The sequence below is a fragment of the Peromyscus leucopus genome, chromosome 6 (assembly GCF_004664715.2).
Source record: "Peromyscus leucopus breed LL Stock chromosome 6, UCI_PerLeu_2.1, whole genome shotgun sequence".
Taxonomy (NCBI): domain Eukaryota; kingdom Metazoa; phylum Chordata; class Mammalia; order Rodentia; family Cricetidae; genus Peromyscus; species Peromyscus leucopus.
In genome coordinates, this window is record NC_051068.1 from 129,325,352 (window position 1) to 129,346,045 (window position 20,694).

Below are 20,694 nucleotides of genomic sequence, written 5' to 3' on the forward strand. Positions count from 1 at the left end.
TGATGTGCCTTTTAATCCTGTTAATGAAATTAAGATCAGTTTTTTTTATAATCTTACATGCAGATTACTGTTTTTGAAATGTAGGTATGTAAAATTATGTATTGCAAATTTTAAAAGTTTAAATTAGTAGTAGGGGTGCCATTCAGGAAGGTGTGATAGATACTTAGGTGACATCTGAGATATGGTTCCCATCTTCAAGAAACCATTCATGAGACTTGTCCTTACTATGCATTCTTCCGCAAAGAGCTGCAGTTTCATATACTGGAGCTTAACAATCATCAGAGAAGGCTGCATCCAGCAACTGATAGGGGCAGATGCAGAAACTCACAGCCAAACATTAGGCAGAGCTTGGGGAATCAAAGGGGGAGGAAGGATTTTAGGAGCCAGCGGGGTCAAGGACACTACAAGAACATGGCCCACAGATTCAATTAACTAGGGCTCATAGGGGCTCACAAGAGACTGAAGTGAGTCAGGGAGCCTGTATGCATCTAGTTCCTCTGCATGTACTAAGTTATGGTTGTATAGCTTGGTCTTCTTGTGGGACACTGGGTGGGAGTGGGGGCTTCCTTTTGCTTGCTTTTGGGACTCTCTTGATATGAGGGTATAGGCCTGGTTTTAATTGTAACCTCTTTTCTGAAGGTAAAGGAGCAGTGGATCTGGGTGAGAGGGGAGGTTAGGGAAAGGCTTGGAGGAGGGGAAGCTGCAGTAAATAAAACCAGTGTACAGCAGGTATCATGGCTGAGTTAAGTACATGTTGATGGTTGGAAGCCTACATGATTATTAGCTAATAGCAAGCAGCTGAAGGCAAAACTAAAGCCCATGAATAAAATTGGATTTTCAAGTCAAGTGCAGTGGTACATGCATGTAGTCCATTCCAACTATTTGGGAAACTGAGGCAGCAGGATCAAGAGGACAGTTTAATGAGACCCTATGTAAAAAGTGGTTAGAAATGTACCACTTTGGTTTCGTGCTTGCCTTGTCTGAGATGTTAGGTTCAACCTCTTTACTTACCAATAAGTCTACAGAAGACAGATCTGGTTGAGTACAGAAAGATTGGAGAGTGGACCACTTTGCAGACAACTGTAGCAGGAATCTTAAAGAGTCTTACTAATAAAATCAAACCTGTGGCCAGTAATTGGGGCGAATGCTGGAGAAGCAGAACAAGCCACAGCTAACCTCACCTGGCCAACTCCTCAGCTGGTCTTGTTTCCTCAGACTGGAAGCTTTTGTGTCCTCATCCCAATGGCTCTCAGCTGAACTGCTGCTCGAAAGCCTGAAGGCTAACCAGCTAAAAGCATCTAGTTTCTGGTCCTCATGCCTTATATACCTTTCAGTTTTCTTACCACCACTCTCTGGGATTAAAGGTGTGAGTCAACATGCTTAGCTGTATCCTTGAACACATGGATTTCTGCCTCTGGAATGCTAGGATTAAAGGCGTGTGCTACCACTGCTTATCCTAAATATCTAGTGGCTTTTCTATTCTCTGACCCCAGGTAAATTATTTTGGGGAACACAATACCACCACAGACAACTAACAAATTTGTCCACGGAGAATTGGACAGGAAGTAATCACAAAGCTAGCAAAACCATGATTTGGTAAACTATGAAGCTGCAGGTTTATAAAAACTTTTGCATGCCAGAAACCTCAGACAGCACTAGCTGTCCCCTACAAGTTTCACAGCATGTCAGCAGCCAATTTTTAGATCTCACTGCACAATAGGGCTAGATCAAAACAAAACAAAAAAAAAGCTGCTCTCCTTTCAGCTTGCTCTGGAACAGTACTTCTAACCTTGCCACATCCTCAACACATGCAAGTCTACAGGCATTCCGAGTCATATCAGCTAGTTCCCAGTCATCAGGTTTTGATGTTTTTCGAGTATGTAGAACAGAAACATGTAACACAGAGTAACTCCACCTCCTGTCTGAAGGATGCTGCTGCAGGGTGGTAAAATTTTGGAAAGCAATGTCAAGTTCAGCAGCTCAAGGCTTCTGAAGTGTCTTCAGCTTTCTAGTTGTCCTTATGCAGGACACCCATGCTCCAAAGTTAAAGGTAACAAGATGTAGGCCATTTCAGTCTGCTCTGTGGGATCCACCCTATTACAGCTGCCAGCCCCTCCCTAGATCCACTTGCAGTACCAAGTACAAAACTCAAGTCATTATTGTTAAATCACTTTCTAAAAACTAAAGCTTCTGCTTTCCTGATAGCTGCTATCCTGATTCTTTGTAATGATAGACATTAATTTGGATGCTTGCTAAATATTTTAAAGTTTTTTTTGTTTTTACATCCAGTACTAAAAAGTGAATTTACCTTCAGAAAGCTAAATCAAATTTGTATCTAAACTACATCCTGATTATTAGATTTGTAGCACTCCACTTGTGACCTTTAACCTTCAGTTTCTCATGCAAAAAAACAAAACTAAAAAGCCCCATATAACTTACCAGTGAGTTTTAAAGAGGTACCATTCTTACATTAGATGCATACTTTACAAAAATAACCTAATAATACACTACCTTTTTTTTTTTTTTTTTTTTGCAAAGAGCATACGGACAGCACTTATTTTTATAGACACGATGTAATCAGAATTCATCTTCCCATAAGGTGCAGATGCCATCCAAGAGAACTGAACACCTTAAGCCTGGTTTAATTTTTGGCACTCCTCCCTGTTACTGATTAGTTTTAAAATAGGAACTGCCATCCACCAGCCCAGGGATATCTTATTTTAGCAAGGTGGTGGCTTCTACAGCCCATGCTTGCCCCCCAGCTCACTGAGGCTTACCATGGAGCCATCATCTTTCACTAATTATATAGCTTGAAGTTTTTCATGACTAAAAACTATGCAAAATAAATAAGGACAAACATTTTTCTAACAAAACCACTTTTATTTTAAAATTGTTTTACCACCAAATACAGAACTCAGTGTGGTGGCAGTGTCCACTTGGGTCCAACTATTTGTCAGCTAACAGGCATGCCAGTGCAGTACCAACTTTATGCAGACTTCACCAAAGAAATGCCCTAAATAAATCTGCCTTCTGGCAACATCAGTGGCACTAGTTTACAACAAACTGTAGCAAAGTGAATGTCTGCATTAAGAGGTTGCTCACAGGCAACAGAATGAACTTTGGATACTGATTTGCCCTGGGAACTGACAGTGTTTTCCTCATTTCTTACAGAATTGGTCATGCCACCACATGCTTCTTTTATCTACTAAAGTGTTTAAGCAAATGTCACCTACATATCAGCTTTGTTTTAAAAATGTAGAGGCTATTCAGACCATTAATGGAATCTGATGCATTTGTCATAGACCAAATTCTTGCACATAAAATCCTTAAAAAGTTACTCAACTACAAACTGTACAAATGCTGCTTTTCTCTACAGCAATCAATTTATTTAATAATTTATAATCAAAACTTGGAGACTACAAACCCCAGTCTCTATCTCCCTCTTAGCCACCCAACACTAGCCATTTATCTGTTTAGTATTGTAATACAGTACAAACGTGATCAACAACTTCCATACTATTTCTGAAAAGGCCAATTCCTATAATGTCAATGAAAATATAAATTTACTAGGTATAGGTGAGATCATATTTATCCCTAAGACACTGTTGCATGCCCCCAGTCCTACATCCAAAACACAAGTTATACCATAATTTAGACAGAAGGAACTGCTGACAATTCTGCTGGTATCTACCCTGAGGTGGTGAACTCACTCAATTTAGTTACTATGTTTGAACATGCAGACAAGGAAAGGAAGAGCTGAAGTAGAAACTGACGAGTTAACGACATACATTCAACGTGTGAATAAACACAATGCAGTTCTACAGAAGTATGTCTTGTGAGTTTCAGGGTTTTATTATCAAAGTCCTGTAAAACAATTTCAGAAACTGTACATCAACATGGCACAGATGGTAGCCTACTTTTGTTTTTTACTGCACAAAAGTGAAGCTTATAACTCCTGTAACTAAGAAAACAGTTATCTACCTAGTCATATAACATGAAATCACTGTGCATAAGATACCACTGCAATCAAAGTAACACAAATTTATTGGTTTTGTACAACTTGAGATCAAATAAAAGTACATTATCAAGATTTGTCGTATTTTAAAAGCACATGAAGGTCAATTTAAAATGCACCACCACCTCCTCTTGTTCAACAGTGAGCTTTAAAACAAAAGTTGAAAACTGAAAATCAGGACGAGGTCATTTTCTTCTAGTGATGGACTGGATAAGCAGGTTGCGTTCACTGGTAGAGATGTGAAATAAATTATTGGGGAAAAAAACATAAGTAGCTATGAAAAGTGAACAACTCTAATTCAAAACATCGTATCTTACAGCCAGTTTTGTTTGAAATTTTTTTCCTGTAATTTAAAGCCTACTTAGCCATCAAAAAAGGTTAGTGCATATATAACCTTTGAAAGTTAAACAAAGCCACAAAAATTTAGCCACGGCTCAAAAGGCTTATCTATCACAAATGCTTGTTTCCAGATGTAACTCTAAGAATGTTAATTTGTCATGTCAACAAGTAAGACCATTAAGTAGGTCACCGTGTTGGAGGGTTTCATGACACTTGGGGTAACATGCAATCAGTGCATTCCCTACATGGCTCTATCACGGCAAGGACTCAAACTCTAGAAATACTCTAAGTGAACGCACTGAGGATCATACGACAGAGACAATCCATGCCTGCTGGAGATGCATGCAGCTGTTCATTTGTGTTAGAAGCAGCAGTTGCACAGCTGCTTGGTCACGCAAATGGATATCACCATGGCAGTGCTGGTCACCCAGGTACCACTTTCTAAAAGCTTTTGCTGTAAAGAACTAGAGGTCACAATCGGGTGTTCTGCAGCCATTGGTAATGTGCAGCTGTATACACTTAGGTGAGATGAACACACACAGCATTAGGTATCATGAGGAATGATACCGAGGCCCATCTGCAGCTAGCTTCAGGGGCTCAGTCACTCATATCCATGTCTTCTTCGTGGTGATCATCCCCATTCACTTTGGACTCTCTCAGGTCACCCATCCCCTTCTCCACAGAGCACTCCTTTGTTTTAGGGGACATTGCTTCTGTTGGTCTCTTCTCCTCCTTCTTCTCCTTCTCGCTGTCATAGCCCTGCTCTTCTTCATCATAATCCCGTGTCACCTGCTTTGCCAAGGAGAATGGAAAAATAAGCTTCTTCAAAGGAAAAGCACTTCTTCAAAAGAGGGACAGCACCTTAGTGGCAGTGCCCTGGCCTGTGTACTTACTTTGACGTCTTTGTCGCTCTCAGACTTCCTTTCGCGCTCCTTCTCCTTGTCTTTGCTCCTCTTCTTTTTACTTGTTGATCGTTCCCTTTCGTCCCTGCTTCTTTCTTTGTCCTTATCTTTTTTCTTCTCTTTTTTATGTCTGGGAAGAATGAGAGTTAAAATGTGCTTGTAAGAGCTACTTTGCAGGAACTTCTGGCAGTTTTATTCCTAAGTAGGCAACAGGTCTTACTCTGCTTAGATGATGAGCTTATTAACCAAGCTCACTAGAAAGATCACAAAGAGCCAAATCAAAACATCAATCAAAGAATCTAAGCTGGATACAGGCCTGAAGTCTAACCCTCCACGCTCAACAAAGCACATACTGAAAATCTCTAGAGAATAATGCCTTAATTGCCCCCCACAAATTAAAGTGTATGTAAGAAATCTAGCAGTTTAAAAAATATTTACTAGTCCCAAATATTACGAATCATAGGTATAAACAATTGATACCCCTACCTCCGTGGAGATGGTGAGCGAGACAGCTTTCTTTTAGGAGACCTGGGCTTTTTAGGAGATCTTGTACCACTCCTGCTTCGCCGTCGTCGTCTCTCCCTGGAATCACAAATGTGCAAACTAGGCTTTAAAATATAGTGTGGTCTCACTAGCTCCATTAGAACCCCCACAGCCCAAAACCTGCCTCACAATACGGTGTTAGGCCAAAACAATCTCAAGCTTAAGAAAAGACTAATGTGATGGGTTGATCTGAAGAAGTTGGGGAAGGTATAAATCCCTTACCTTATTAAATACAAAAATGAGTGTTTTTACCTTCTTAATGGAATTTTTTGAGACAGAGTCACATAATACAGTCCAGGTTAGCCTTGAATTTGGCATTATCCTGTCTTAACTTCCCAAAAGCTGGGGTTATTTATGTGTGTGTGCTACCATAGTTTGGTAGTTCTTTCAAAAGGCCTTTCATCTAGTGCTGCAGTTTTCTATGCCTCAGTGGAACCAGTGCAAAATTTAAGGACACCAAAGTTTATTTTCATTTTCTTCTCCAAATTTTACATTATTGCTTCTCAAGTCTTTGATCTACTTTTCAGTCTTTAAAAAACATGGCACAAACCTTCTGGTACATTCATATAAGTGCATCCGAGCATGTCTGAACAACATATGATTGAAATTGAATTGAACATTATGAATAGATTTTCTACGAAGTTTGCCACAGCACTTCCATTTTCTGTGTAATAATTTACACTATAGTCAAAGAATGACACATTCTTGCCTCCCATTCACTTATCACAAAACTACTATATGGGAAGTAAACATTCTTGAGCATAATACATAAATATGGTAAGCATCACAAATGAAGCCTCATTTTCTCAACATCAAGGTATTTGTCTGATTCTGGAACATCTGTGTCCTACTGAAAAACAGTCATCCCTCAGGCCTCAGGGTGCTGCTGCCTTACCTGCTTGCACTCCGAGAGCGTCTGGCTGTACTGTAGCTTTTTGGTGGAGTTTTGGAACGTTTCTTTTCTTTATCTTCTTTCTTTTTGTCTCTAACAAACATAATTTAATATGTTTTTAATTTAAGAAAGACTAACACTTCATTCCATGTAATCTCACTTTTGTTATGACACATGGCATATGTATGATAAAATAATTTCTCTAAGCCTTCCATTTTCTTGATAGTTCACCTAGAACTTATTTCCAATAGTAAAGTAGCCTAAATGCTGAGAAATTATTTAGAATGCTGGCCAGTTTCTTGTGTTTGTTGCTGAGTTCAATGGGCTTAGCTGCTGTCGTTGGGTCCTTTTCACTTGATTACAAATTCCTGAACTCTGTCACAATGTCAGAAACCAACAAAGCACCACAGCCAGTCGCTCTTTCCTTCAATGAGCACATGCCCAAGAAACCCCTATCACAGACTAACCGAAGTTTGTACCTTGTTTTTTTGCTACTGCATGTTCTGGGCTCATCAGTTGCCATCTGAAAACTCTCCTGCCACAATGGTTAGGTAGGTACTAAAACCACACTAATTCCAAAGCTCTTTACAGGTCCTTCCCATTCATTTCTATTTAAATCCCACAGTATACATTCTCCACCTTGTCTCCTTCCTCCTCTGGTTCTTCTGCTCCAGCAGTCATCTTCTCTTGCCAGACAGCCTTTATCACCAACTCTCCTAATGGGCTCCAGTATACCTTCTCAAGTACACCATCCACTGTTAGTCTTTCAAAGCACGAGTGAGTGCTACCACAATGCTCTCCCTTCAGTAACTGATCAATACACCTGAATTTGTACAGCTATAACTTAACATTGTTCCTTCCCATTTGACTATTCCTTGCTTTCAATAGAAAGTTCTTAAAGAAAGGAATGCCTGATTCCTTCTCTGTGTACGGAAACAGTTCCTTTCCCATCAGTTAAGGTACATGCTCACCAATGATAAATGATTGGGGGGCGGGACAAAAGGGAACTAGTATAACTTTAGTTATTGAAGACTAGACCATTGACTTAAAAAGAATTTGTCTCTGAATGAAAAAATGGGTTCTTTTTCAAAAGATACATTTACTTATTTTTAAACTTCTATGTATGTATCTCCATGAATTTACGTGCACCAGAAGAAGGTGTTGGATCCACTAGACGTGGAGTTACATCTAGATGTGAGTCACTTTCACTTGATGTCAGTTCCAGGAATCAAATCCAGGTCATCTGTAAGAGCAGCAAGTATCCCTATCTCCTAAGTCATCTCTCCAGCCCTAAGACTAGTTAAAAAAAAAAAAAAAAAAAATTAAGTTTGGGGGAAAATGCCACTCTCTCTTTTCTTACAAATCCTCAATTAACTTTATTGGTCAGATCATGGGACAAAAGACTTTCTCTAATATGGCTCCATGTTCAGACCATAAATGATCCTTGAGGAATGTTTCCAATCAGTGATGATGACATAAAGGTAGATGAACACTGCTAGGTGTCTGCTTGGAGTTCCTTGGCACACGACAAGAGAGGTCTGGGAGTTCAGAACCCAGACCCACAGCAGTGGTTGAATAAAAAAGAGGAAAGCCAACGAGGTAGGTGACAAGGGTAGCCAAAAGAATTTATTACTAAGAAATGTTATGGGGCTAGAGAAATGGTTTAGCAGTTAAAAGCACTCATTGCTCTTTCAGATGACTTGGGGTTCATATGTAGCGCTAGTTCCAGGGGATCCCATATGCTCTTCTGGCCTCTGTGGGCACCAGGTATGCACATGGTGCACAGACACACATGCAGGAATACCCATACACATAAATTTTAAAAATGTGAAAAAAGTGTCACACCTTCAGCTTGGCAAGAGATAAGAAACCAACAGTAGCCCCCTCCCCACACCTCACCTATGCTGTAACAAGCAAAGCATAGCACTAGGGTCTCAGAACTACGGCTGCTGCCACTGTCTGTACTACAAATATACCTGGCTTTGGACGTGCTCCTTGACCTTCTACCCCTCTCTCTGGAATGAGATCGTCTCCGTCTTGGACTTTTGGATCTCCTTCTACTTCTCGACTTGGAGTGTGACCGCCTCCTTGACCGGCTTCGTGACCGCCTAAAAATGTAAATGAGTAATATATGTGCATGTAGATCTAAAATACACAAAACATCTACCTCAGAGATATGAGCTTCGTATCAAACACTGGAGAAAAACTTCCTTCCCTTCAACTGCTGTCAACATTCAGTTATCTTCCAGACCTCAAAGATGACTCACACGTGTGTTCATGTGCACGCACTTTGTGCTTGTGCATTCTACAAGCTGATGATGCCAGAAGATTCCATAACAAAATATAACCTCCTAAGAACTAACAGATACAGGTAATCTAAACTGCGTATGTGAAGGATAAAGCATATTATCTCTTAAGGAAAACAAATCTGTTGTCATTAATAAAATCTGGCTGTCAAGAGAAAATAAAAGATGTAAAAACCTGATACTGCTAGGTAAGAGTTTCCTGATTCTTTGGTTTTATGATAAAATCTGAGGTGATTAGTAAATGCCATTTCATAGAATTGGGTAGCAACCAGAAATCACATCAAATTTGGACAATTTACCAAAGAATAGTGATTATAATTACCTGAAAATATTAAAACTAACTCTTTTTCTAACTGCAAAGCCATGAGCCTATGTCTGAACAAGGCTGATTATGATCAAAATAAATTGTATGAAATTCTTAAAAAATAAAAACATATTAAAAATATGTGAGCTAAGCATGGTGGTATGGTCTTTAATTCCAGCACTTGAAAGAAGCAGGTGGATCTTTATGAGTTTGAGAGTAGCCTGGTCTAAATAATGAGTTCCAGGCCATCCATGGCTAAGTACTAAGACCCTATCTTAAAACAACAGACTCCCTTCCCAAGTAAAACAAAAAAAGTAAACAAAACTATAGTGTAAAAATTTGAATGCAAAATACAATTTCTTCTAATAAGCTAAAACTTTAGGTTGGTGAAGTACACTAAACCTTTTTCACTATCAGGTGTTTTGGGAGTGGTTAAGTGTTTTTTTGCAAAGCTCTGTAAATGAGATGAGTTAGCTATTATGATAGCTTCAATTTGTAATATGGTCAGATATAATCCACATAAGCTAAACTTTATTGATTTCATTTTTTAAAGTGTAAAAGCTATAGATTCTTAAGTTTGGAGGGAGACCCACTCAGCTACAGAGAACCTTACGTATTGACAAAAGGGTATAACAAATGTGGGAGGTAAGAACATATTTAGCTTTAACTCTTGCTATGTAGACAGCAATACTACTAACAATTCCAAAGTCAGATCAAGAACACGTTTCAAGTTTTCTGTTCTTTTCATACAACTATGGCATTTTAGTGTTTAAGTCTCAAAGCTTTCCTACCAGTGAAATGTCCTTAACTGCTTTGGTTTTAAGTAGGAATCACCTATTCACTTTATACCTTTCTCCTAATATGCTCAGAGCAACTCCTCCCTCTAAGACTCACAGCAATGATTAATGATTAGACCCACTTTACATAGGAGGTAGTCCTTAAGGTACAGCTGATGATCAAGAGGCTGCTAACCTGTGCCTGGAGGATGAGGGGGTCCTCCTCCTCCTCGAGCGCGACCTTGATCTCGAGTGTCTTCTCTTTTCTTCCTTCTTGTCTAGATTTAAAAGAAAAGGAACTTGTATTAAGAAATGCTTAACCAGAGGTATATGTGTGAGGTTCAGGAATGGAATGCCAGTCTCCTGACTGTCCAGAGCACATCTACCCACTGAGCCATCTTGCTAGCTTTCCAAGAATTCTTTGTCTTTATTTCAGTCTCTATAAGATACTTTCAAATGCTATAAGTGATCATCTTATGCACACTCATCAGGAAGCTTACTTTAGTGATATGAATTGCCTCAACTTTCAGTAAATCCTATGGCAATTTGTAATTGCTAGCTAAGGTTTCCTCCACTATCTAATCTGAATTGCTCTGGAGAGCCCAAGCATCCCCACAAGTCAATGTACTAAAGGCTATCTTTTTTATTCTTTTCTTTTCTGATTTGTTCTTCAGAAAGTTCCACTGCATCCTTTTTCCTTTCTGAGGGTGTTCCACAAATATACCTACAACTCAAGTACTTTTTGATTTTTAATTCCTAACCCAATGAAATGTTCTCATCATACATGTTTGTGTGTGGGTATATTTAGAGTACCAAGAACACTGTCTTTACCACCTAAGCATTTATGTTAAAATTCTAATCCAAAGTCATGACTCATTATCTTGTCACTGTACCTCAGTGACAGAATCTGACTGACTTTAGGAAGACAGCTTTTCCCTGATACATTCCCATTCTTCCACTGCCATTTTCAATTGTACTGTACCAAACACTTAAGGAAAACTCTCCCAGTTCCAAAATACCAAATTTCTTTCTTCAGGACCTAGGAAGCAATTAAAGCCACTGCCCTTTACACATGCATACTATCATCAAAATGATGCCACCAATTCAGTTAGGTAATTTCATTCATGGGTTTTAATTTACTGTGAATGCCACAAAAAAGCCACATAACCACAGAATTCACTGTAGGCTAGCCGGGGCAGTGATGGGCCACACCTTTAATCCCAGCACTTGGGAGGCAGAGCCAGGCGAAACTCTGTCAGTTTGAGGCCAGTCTGGTCTACAGAGCAAGATCCAGGACAGGCACTAAAACTACACAGAGAAACCCTGTCTCGGAAAAAAAAGAATTCATTACAGGCAAGTCACAATCATTTCAGCCTCAGTTTGCAACAGAAGCAGTTAGAGCATAAAAACTCTAGATAACCCAGCTGTACATCTAAGACTTTTATTAATTACTTGACACCTTATCAGATGATATGATTAAAGTATTTGCTATCAGTTTATTCTTTATACTTAAAAATTACTTTCTAAATAAGTAAGAACATTTCTACTTACTAAGGGAGTAAAAACAAACAAACAACAACAAAACAAAATCAAACATTTAATCGGGAAAATGTGCTTCATCACTGTAGTGGGTAGCCATTCCAGCTGGGATCTGGAAGTTCCAACCTCCACTGAGACTCTGGCAACTGTCACGCCTATGAGATAGGGCTAGGGGAGGCGCCTGGAGACCCGAGATCTGGATGGGCCAAGACCCTGCGACCTACCTACCCCTTAATTTGTGAATTACGCCACTAAATAAATATCCTTTTAACTACGTGGATTGGCCTTAATTTCACCAATACATCACCACAGATTCACATATATAAAACAAACATACACTAGGATAATTCAGTTAATCAATCTCAAAAAGACAATCTATCCAGAGCTAGTTTAGTGGTGGTTTACTTGCTTAGCATCCACAAGCCTCCAGGTTCCTTCTCAGCAACTCCTACCATACACCCAAAATAATCTGACTGAAAACTCTATTACATGTTCTGTCTCTCAGAATATAGAAAGTCTTAAAACAATGACAACAACAACACAACAACAAAAAAACAAAACCAAACAAACAAACAAAACCCAAGAATGTTATTCAACAACTTCTACATTTAGGCCATTACCAGCTTTACCAAGAACCACAATTCAACATTCAAGGAAAAGATGTATGAGCATGATTACCTGGCTCAATAGCGGCAGAAATCAGGGATTGGGCCTCCCGCACCCTCTTCATGGCTTCCTCTATTTCTTTACTAGAGGTGTCTGACTTCAGACTTGGTGAAACAAGACCAGCAGCTACATGATTCAATCTAAAACAAGCAATTAAGAAAAGAAATAGTTTAAAATCTATCTTTTAGACTGCAGATGGGGAGAAACTGAGGCAGTGGCTAACACCTCACAAAGTTGCACATGAAATCCTGACCACAAAGGTTAAAGATCTGCCTTTAAGTATTTACACAAGCAAGAAAAACAAAAAAACAAAATCAAAAACAAAAGAAAAAAACACTAAAACAAACCAGACAATAGTAATCCATGGGGAGAGTGAGATGTCATCAAGAACAAATAGTCCTTGAGATGGCTCAGCAAGGAAACACTCTTTCTGCAAAGCGTCTTAAGTGTGAATCAACTTCTTAAAACTGTCCTAACCTACACACATACTGTAGCTTGTATGCATGCAAAGTCCCCTGACAAACAGATTTTTTGAAAAAATAAAAAAATTACTTTTTTAAAGAGTGCTGGGTGTGGTGGCACACTCCTTTAATCCTAGCATCTGAGAGGCAGAGGCAAGAACATCTCCAGGAGCTCGAGGTCAGCCACGGCTATATGAGACCCTGGCTCAAAAAACAAAACAAAACAAAACCAAAAACAAAACAACAACAAAATAAACTAAGAGTGGGCACAAGAGCCTATAATACACTGGTATTACTGATTATGTTGGGCTATGGGGACAGTAACCACAAAGCCAAACTGATCATATCCTTTCCCGTGCCATGTTCTCCCACTTACTAATAGTGACTTTGACCAACTTTAGGGGACATGGAATAGAGCTTCAATTAGTTTACAGAGGGAAGAAGCCCCATGAATGTCACCATCAAACAGAAAAGAATTCCAAGTACTGTGTAAAAAAGCACCTGTTAAGAACTTGGTAGTGTTAGTCACCTAATAGGCACTTCCTTCTCAGTCTAACTTTTCCTATTCCCACCACCCTCAGGGCTCAGCTTCTCATCTAAGTTTTCTCTTTGTGGCACCTTCCCCTGGCACCTCTGTACTTTCCCCACTTGAACGCACATAATCTGCTACAATGAATGCTTAATACTGACTACAGAAAAATGTGTTTTTTATTGGATTCTTTTTTTTTTGAGTCAGGATCTTACTATGTAGCCCTAGCTGGTCTGAAACGTACAGTTCACATGCCTTTGCCCACCCCTCCAAGAGCAGAAATTAAAAGTGTGTGCCACCATGCACGGCTCTAATGTGTATTTTGTATGAATCATCAATACACAACTTTCATGTTATCACTCTGTAACAAGCCACTTACAATTATTAGGAAACAACCAAAACAAAACCCTTAATATTGGGACTTTTTTTTTGGACTTCCTTTCTTGTTTCTACAATGTGACACATAAAAATGTATTAAGAATGTCCTAAGAATAAGCTAACTTTCTTCTGTTAACACTATCTGTTCTACAATGTAATACATAGCTTATGTCTTAAGAATAGCTAACTCTCTGTTAACAGTAACTCTTTTCAAATTGGTGTAGTGGTCTTAGTAAAGTGTTCCTTAGACAGTTACACAGTATATAACCAAAGGAGACAAAGAAGAAAGCTTACTTGGGATCAACAGTACTCATAAGCTTCAACAGCTGGTCTGCAGCAAGAGACTTCAAAAAAAAAAAAAAAAAAAAGTAACTATAGTGAGCACACAGAACTGAAAAATGATAGTTATTTTATTTTCTTAGTTTGTTGAAAAGTTCTAGGACAAACTAGCAAACAGTGCAATGTTCTGTGTACATCCTTGACAAACAGATAAATGCAAGCTAAGAATCGTAAAAGGTGATGTTTGTGGATACAGCTGTGGAAGAGGAGGGTAGCAAGTTATCAAGAGCAAGACTGAGCAGCCCAGATTTATAGGATCAGCTCTTGGTTATTCCAAAGACTTAAGAGGAAAAATGGTTCGAAGAACCAGAAAACAAAATCCAAAACTCCTTAGAGTAGCAGAGTACCTCCAAAAAGTAAAGATTTCAAAACAAAATATTCTTTAAATGTGTAAAGAATTAATGATTGATGTAATTCAGTGGTCATTTAAATCCCCTTCAAACAAGTTAACAGAATAAAAAAAAACTACTCCAACAAAAAAGCAGCTAACCCTTTCTTTGAAATATAAACAAGTTTAATGAAATAATCCCCTACCAAAGCAAGCTTATAGTGTGAGATTACCTGAGAGTTCAAGTTTGTTCCTGGAAGCCCAAGAGCAGCAAGGGCAGGATCAAGAGCTGGAGCTCCCAATGCAGCCAGGGGAACAGCGCCAATCTGCAATGGTCAAAGTTTTCTTATATAGAACTCAACTTACTGTACTGGATCACACCTTATCTTTTTCATCTACACAGGTTACGTGTGCACTGTTGCAACAGCTCAATGGTATAAAACCATTACTGTTCTGGTTCAAATTCTGTCGTATACAATACAACAAACAACATACAAACAACTGGACACAGCCATGTCCCAGTAAAATATATTATCAACAGAAATTAAGGTTGTGGCCTGTAGTTGTTCAAATAATGGCCAGCCTTCCATTCCTTACAAAACATTACCTTTGAAGATTTGCAAGAAAAATGAACCTTTCAACAGAGCTTTAGTGTATGCCAATTTTAAGTACTCATTGCAGCTTCAACACACACTTGCTGGCTGTTCTGGCCTGCTCTGTGCTATGATGATGCCATGACCCTAAGTACTGTTCTTCTGAGTGCTGTAAACTGATTGTTGTATGGACACTGAGGTAGAGAGCTTCTTTTGAGAGCCTGTGTCCTGTCTTCCCAGTGAATTTTTTTAGCATTATCTCCTAGAGCAGATTCCACAATGAAACACTCAGCTATACTTTCAAAGTGCAAATCTCAGCACTAAGTCCTCTAGTCAAAATATTTCTTTGTGTTCTTGTTCTGCAGTATTGTTCCTCATTGGGACTGCTATACACTCATCAGATGTGTAGTAACCTTCTCCTATTCACTAATCATCCTGTTTCCTATTTATATTACTAAGATCCTGTCATCTTCCTGACACAATTTTTATTAAAGCACAATTTAATCAACACAAACACGTAACATCTTATAGAGGCAGTTTGACTTTCCATACACCCATGATAAAGTTCACCTAGTATTGTCAATCACTACTTCACAAACACCAAATACGACCACCCTTTCAATGGCTTAAGTACCTGGGTAAGTGGGTTGGGGGTAGGCAGGAGTCCACCACCAGGCAGAAGGCCTGCCACTGCATTAGCTGGTGCCAACAGAGACAAAGCCTTAGTCTCATCAGGAATAACTCCTGCAGAGAAACATCCTTGCATGAGAACACACCCTCTTGTAAGACAGAAAACACACAAAAACACCCAGAAAAATGTCTCCCTGATACACCACCTGAGTTTGTTGAAAGTACTTATGTTCGCTAAAATATAAAGTTTGATGTCTATGATTATTTATCATTAATTTATGTCAGAATGAAACTTCAATGTGTGAAAATTTGTTTCCTTTTTCTCTACAATGGTTAAGTTTCTAGAGTAAAAAAAAAATAGCACAATACACACTACTGTTTTGTTAACACTGCCAAGATTTCATCACCTGTACTCGATTTTTAAGTCATGAACCAAACGTAAGCAAGCACAGTCGGTTCTCCAGGGGTGTGCTCTCAACTTTCAAAAGCTGTTTTATGAACAACGACTCGTGTCGGCTGCTTCACTATAAAGCACACAGAAAAATCAAGATACACAAGACAAAAAAAGTTTGATTTAGGGGTTAATAATATGGTACAGTTACTATGATTTTCTTTACACCTACCATACAAATTTTGCAAAAATTAAAAGAAGGAAAGTATGTAAAGGAAATATTCTGTTGGAATCAAGAGTAGGGCTTTTGCTGACACATGACATGAATATGAATGTTTCTGAAGGTCTCTGAATACACAGGGAAAATGTGTGTAGGGGGACTGGAGGAAAGAGGGGGGCAGTGAGGGAGGTAGAGAGAGGAAAGAGAGGAAGAGGGGGAGAGGGAGATAGATAGATAGAGAGATAGAAATAGATAGAGATAGAGATAGAGAGAGAGAGAGAGAGAGAGAGAGAGAGAGAGAGAGAGAGAGAGAAAGAGAAATAGGTAAAACATGGCACATTCCTTACCTGTACAGTAAAATGCTTTAGGTTCCAATATGTGCCATGCTAACCATATCAAAAAATGTTGCTATGTAGTGTCAGTTCAATATCTAACTTGTCCAAAATCCCTTAAGCCCAAAACCACATGTATGCCTGCTTTTAAGGCCTAATCTGTGTATTCAGATAAAATCTAAAGGTCCTAAGACAATTTATGTAGACAATTTAAATTCTATCCAACAGCAAAAGCCCTATACAGATGGATTAATCTGTTAATGTGCCCAAGCCCCCAAAATGAGAGTTCAATAATACAATTAAACTACATATTTGCAAATACCAGTAGTATTTCTGTAATACATATTAAGAAACTGCATCTCATCATAAAACATACAATATGTACAGGGCACTTAAGAGAAACTGGATAAGCTGCAGAAGAAAACTGTTGGGTGGTATTTTCAGCAGGGCCTGGTATATAGTTCAGGCTGAACCAGGGAAAAGAACTGTAAAACACAACAACAAAAAAGAAAAACCACTGTTAAATAAAGGTAATGGTTCCTTCCACCTACACTGAGAAGTGCCGATAATATAAACAAATGTATACTACACAGCACTGCTATCTTGCTTGTGTCAGAGCTGTCATCAATTTAGATACCAAGAGTTATGGAGGGAAGGGGAGAAGATCATTTGGATATAGGGCATTAATGCATCAATATTAACAAACCTACAAAGATTAAGGGATAATTTTGCATGCAAAATTATGTCTCAAGAGGATATATTAAGTATCAACGTCTTACTCAAATTAGTGCATTTGCTACATTTCTGGCAAACTAAAATCCTCTTGAATTTATTGTGAGACACCTGAGAGAAGATCTGCATCCATTAAAAAAGTCATGCATCTGATCCTCTGATTAAAAAAGGACTAAAAATAAAACTACAATTTAAAAATAGCAATGAGGCCCCTCACCAGTTAATTTTCATGCGTCAAGAGTATTTTTTTACTGCTGCTTTGATAGAACCATGAAATACTGCATGAATGTGTAGAAATGAAAGAAAAAGAAACAGACAAAAGAAACAAACATTAACCAAGGAACCTAGATGCCCCCAAATCTATTACTATTAAGAGCACCTTCCACATCCAGCTATCTCTCTACATTTTACCAAGTAAGACTATTCTTACCGTGTACTTTTGGTCTATTGTTCTAACACACTGACCAAGAGCCAACACCAAAGTGTTAAGGGGCTAAAACCAGAGTGAATGGCGACAAAGGGATTGAACACATCAGTTTACTTGTGGAGGTAACATTAATACAGCACATCATACCACAAATTAAAAGCAGCAAAAACAGATTTCTGAACTAAGTATTTCTATAGCTCTATACACTCCCCAAAAACCTCACTTTCAAAAACATATCTACAAAAATTACTATGGCTTAAAATAGTTATAAAAACCCAGTTATATGATATACTTATATTCTATCCCAGGCTCATTACATTTATGGCTAACTGAAGCACTCTGCACATTACTCACATGGCATGACCGTTTCAAGACCTACAGTCTACTTTACTCATCCTGAATTGAGTTCTGTAAGTTCTGTTGGTTTAAGGTGGTGGTTAAGTCTTATAAGAGGCACACTGAAATAAAAGGAATTGCTTATCCAAAAGACACTAAATCAGGTTCTTTCTTTCTGTCTTTTCTTTCATAGAAACATTGTTACTAGCCTCACGTCTCACATATTTTAATACCTTGGTGATAGATACACTGTTACCAAAATAACATGCTGTAACTCATCTCTGAATATAATTTCTTTATAAAAACCAGAGGCAATTCTCTATGGTTAGACATTTCACAAAGTTATGATGGCAAATCTTCACATTTGTCTTCAATTATCTAAGAAGCATCTAAAAAGCAACAATTACAAGATACTGCTTCCACTGACCAGTTTATTAAAGGGGAAAGCATGTAGATCCTGGACAGTATATTAAGTTATTAAGTTAAAATTCAGTAAGCATATCATGGCAATGATTTCCCCAATAAAGATTTATAGTTACCAAAAGCAAACCAAACAGCAGTTCACTGGGAACAAGCTAACTGTAAAATATGCCTTAGAAAAGTTTTACAAAATGGCATTAAAATAGTGCTGTCCTGTCACAGCGGCTTTTTTAGATCCAAAAACCTGCTCATTTTTTTTTTTTTCTGTCAAATTACTTTAACAGCCTAAAACGTAAAAAGAGAGAAAATGCAGTTAACAAATGGTGACAGCAGGAAAACACTTGGGGGCTCGAGTGCTCGCTGGTTTAGTTTAGTGTCTAGAGCCTGCAGCTGCAGAGCACCCACTGTGTCCAGCCATCTGGGAGGGTTTTGCATGTGCCTTCTCCACTACAAAAGTCACACACACAACAGAGAGAAGAGTTCATTATTTTGAGATATTCTAGAAAATATAACAAGAACAAGAAAATCTGGCATAAAAACAAACACCCAGTGCCCATCTGGCACCTAAACTATAGGAAATCTTAAACTTTTGCAAAACTAAAATTATTGTAACCCTTGGTATACTGGAATTTAGTGTGGGGTTTTTGTTTTAAGTTAGGAGTGAGTGAGAGTATCAAGGAAATAAAACTGACTTAGCTATTGATTTAGAACAAAAGCATCATGCATTTATTTGAAGATTTCTGTGTGAGAGTGACACGATATGATTCTTTACCTTTGGGACTTCTTAACAATAATATATCTCAGAGTTTCAATTAGGAATTTGATTTCAATAAACTTAAAAACATTTTAAAGATAGCAAAAAGTTAATTACCTTATAAAACAGACCTGATTTCTAAGTTTTAGAGTAAGAAAAAAATCTCCAAGTAAGAATTATGGAGTGCAGTATATCAAGGGTTTCAAATGAATGCTCAGAGTCTAACAAGCTAGTGATGCTTACTCTACACCTACACTGTGGCCGATGGCCAGGCAAGGGTGCCCACATAGATAGTGAAACAAAGCACAAACCTTCAGCATATGGTACGACTATCAAAGCTCTGTCAACGAACACAGTGTTTGTCAGATGCTGTGCCACAACTGCTGAGTCTGGATCATGGAACTTAACAAAGCAGACACGAGAGGAGACTGGCAAAGGCGAGTCACTAAAAGATAAATAAATAATATTAGAGAAAATGTACTGGTTTCAACACAGATATATCACCAAAAGGACAACGCTCAGGTAAAAATACCGAGATATATGTTAATTTATTTTAACCCATTAAAAAGAGAATGTCCCAATGACCTAACAGGATGAGATACAGTACAGATATGCTCCTATAATCACCACTTAAATTATAACAGAGCAGTTTAAAACTATTTCTTAAGTCAGTGAGACAACGATATACCATTTTAGTGGCTGTGCACACATGTGCCTGAGTTGCTCAAACCCAGGGTAGGCACTGAACCACATGGCTCCTCATCCTCAGTTCTAACAGCAACTATTTTTAAATACAAGTGAGAGCTTTGGCTTAGAAAGTTTTCATTATAGCTAATCTTTCTGTAAAAAATGATTGTTTGTTTCAAAGGTAAAATACCATAGAAAAGTACATCTAAGCAGGCACAATGGCACAAGCCTATAATCCCCAGCACCCAGGAGGCTGGGACAGAAACTCAAGTTCCAGACCAGCTTAGGCTACACTGAAGCCTTGTCTCAAAACATCAAGCCATGCCAAGCATTCTTGACCTGAAAAATAAAATAATTCCACACCCTGACTCTATACCTATAGAATATATAAGAATTCTTAAGCACCTTAAACAAGGCTTTCGGATCTGAAACACCTTCAGGGAGAAGGAAAAAAATTAAGCATATACACAGCCACTTGAACATGTTATATAGAACCTCCTCCCCATACTACACTTGGGCAAGTCAAGAGTACATTGCTTCCATAGACAACAAAATGGTAAAGTGCAAGCTGTGACAGTGAAAAAGATGATAATGCAGCACAGGCTTTTAAAAATATATAATGGGGGCTGGAGAGATGGCTCAGTGGTTAAGAGCATTGGCTGCTCTTCCAGAGGACCAGCGTTCAATTCCCAGCACCTATATGGCAGCTCACAATTGCCTGTAACTCAAGTTCCAGTGGATCTAACTCCCTCACAAAGACATGCAGGTCAAACACCAATGAACACCAATTTAAAAAAAAAAAAAAAAAAGATAAAATGAGCCAAATTCCTACCATACAATTCTGTAAAGGCAAGG

General features: G+C 38.5%; 1 protein-coding gene across 10 annotated transcripts in view; it reads right to left on the bottom strand.

Annotated features, from left to right (window-relative positions):
• Nucleotides 1-3,829: 3,829 nt before the first annotated feature.
• Srsf11 (serine and arginine rich splicing factor 11) overlaps nucleotides 3,830-20,694 on the bottom strand; it is a 30,873-nt gene continuing 14,008 nt past the window's right edge. Inside the window, exons 3-16 of one of the 10 annotated variants that reach the window (XM_037207258.1) lie at nucleotides 19,464-19,597; nucleotides 17,433-17,493; nucleotides 16,860-16,968; nucleotides 15,948-16,064; nucleotides 15,545-15,654; nucleotides 14,551-14,643; nucleotides 13,945-13,994; nucleotides 12,295-12,422; nucleotides 10,274-10,355; nucleotides 8,668-8,799; nucleotides 6,695-6,784; nucleotides 5,743-5,838; nucleotides 5,248-5,386; nucleotides 3,830-5,146 (exon numbers count right to left, since the gene is read on the bottom strand). In XM_037207258.1, the coding sequence (XP_037063153.1) occupies nucleotides 4,952-5,146; nucleotides 5,248-5,386; nucleotides 5,743-5,838; nucleotides 6,695-6,784; nucleotides 8,668-8,799; nucleotides 10,274-10,355; nucleotides 12,295-12,422; nucleotides 13,945-13,964 (882 nt within the window). In that variant the 5' untranslated portion in view covers nucleotides 13,965-13,994; nucleotides 14,551-14,643; nucleotides 15,545-15,654; ... (2 more) ...; nucleotides 17,433-17,493; nucleotides 19,464-19,597 and the 3' untranslated portion in view covers nucleotides 3,830-4,951. Of the gene's footprint in view, nucleotides 5,147-5,247; nucleotides 5,387-5,742; nucleotides 5,860-6,694; nucleotides 6,785-8,667; nucleotides 8,800-10,273; nucleotides 10,356-12,294; nucleotides 12,423-13,944; nucleotides 13,995-14,550; nucleotides 14,644-15,544; nucleotides 15,655-15,947; nucleotides 16,382-16,859; nucleotides 16,969-17,432; nucleotides 17,494-19,463; nucleotides 19,598-20,694 lie in introns of those variants that run through there. The other 9 variants (XM_037207257.1, XM_028890400.2, XM_037207259.1 and 6 more) reach the window with 9 other exon arrangements.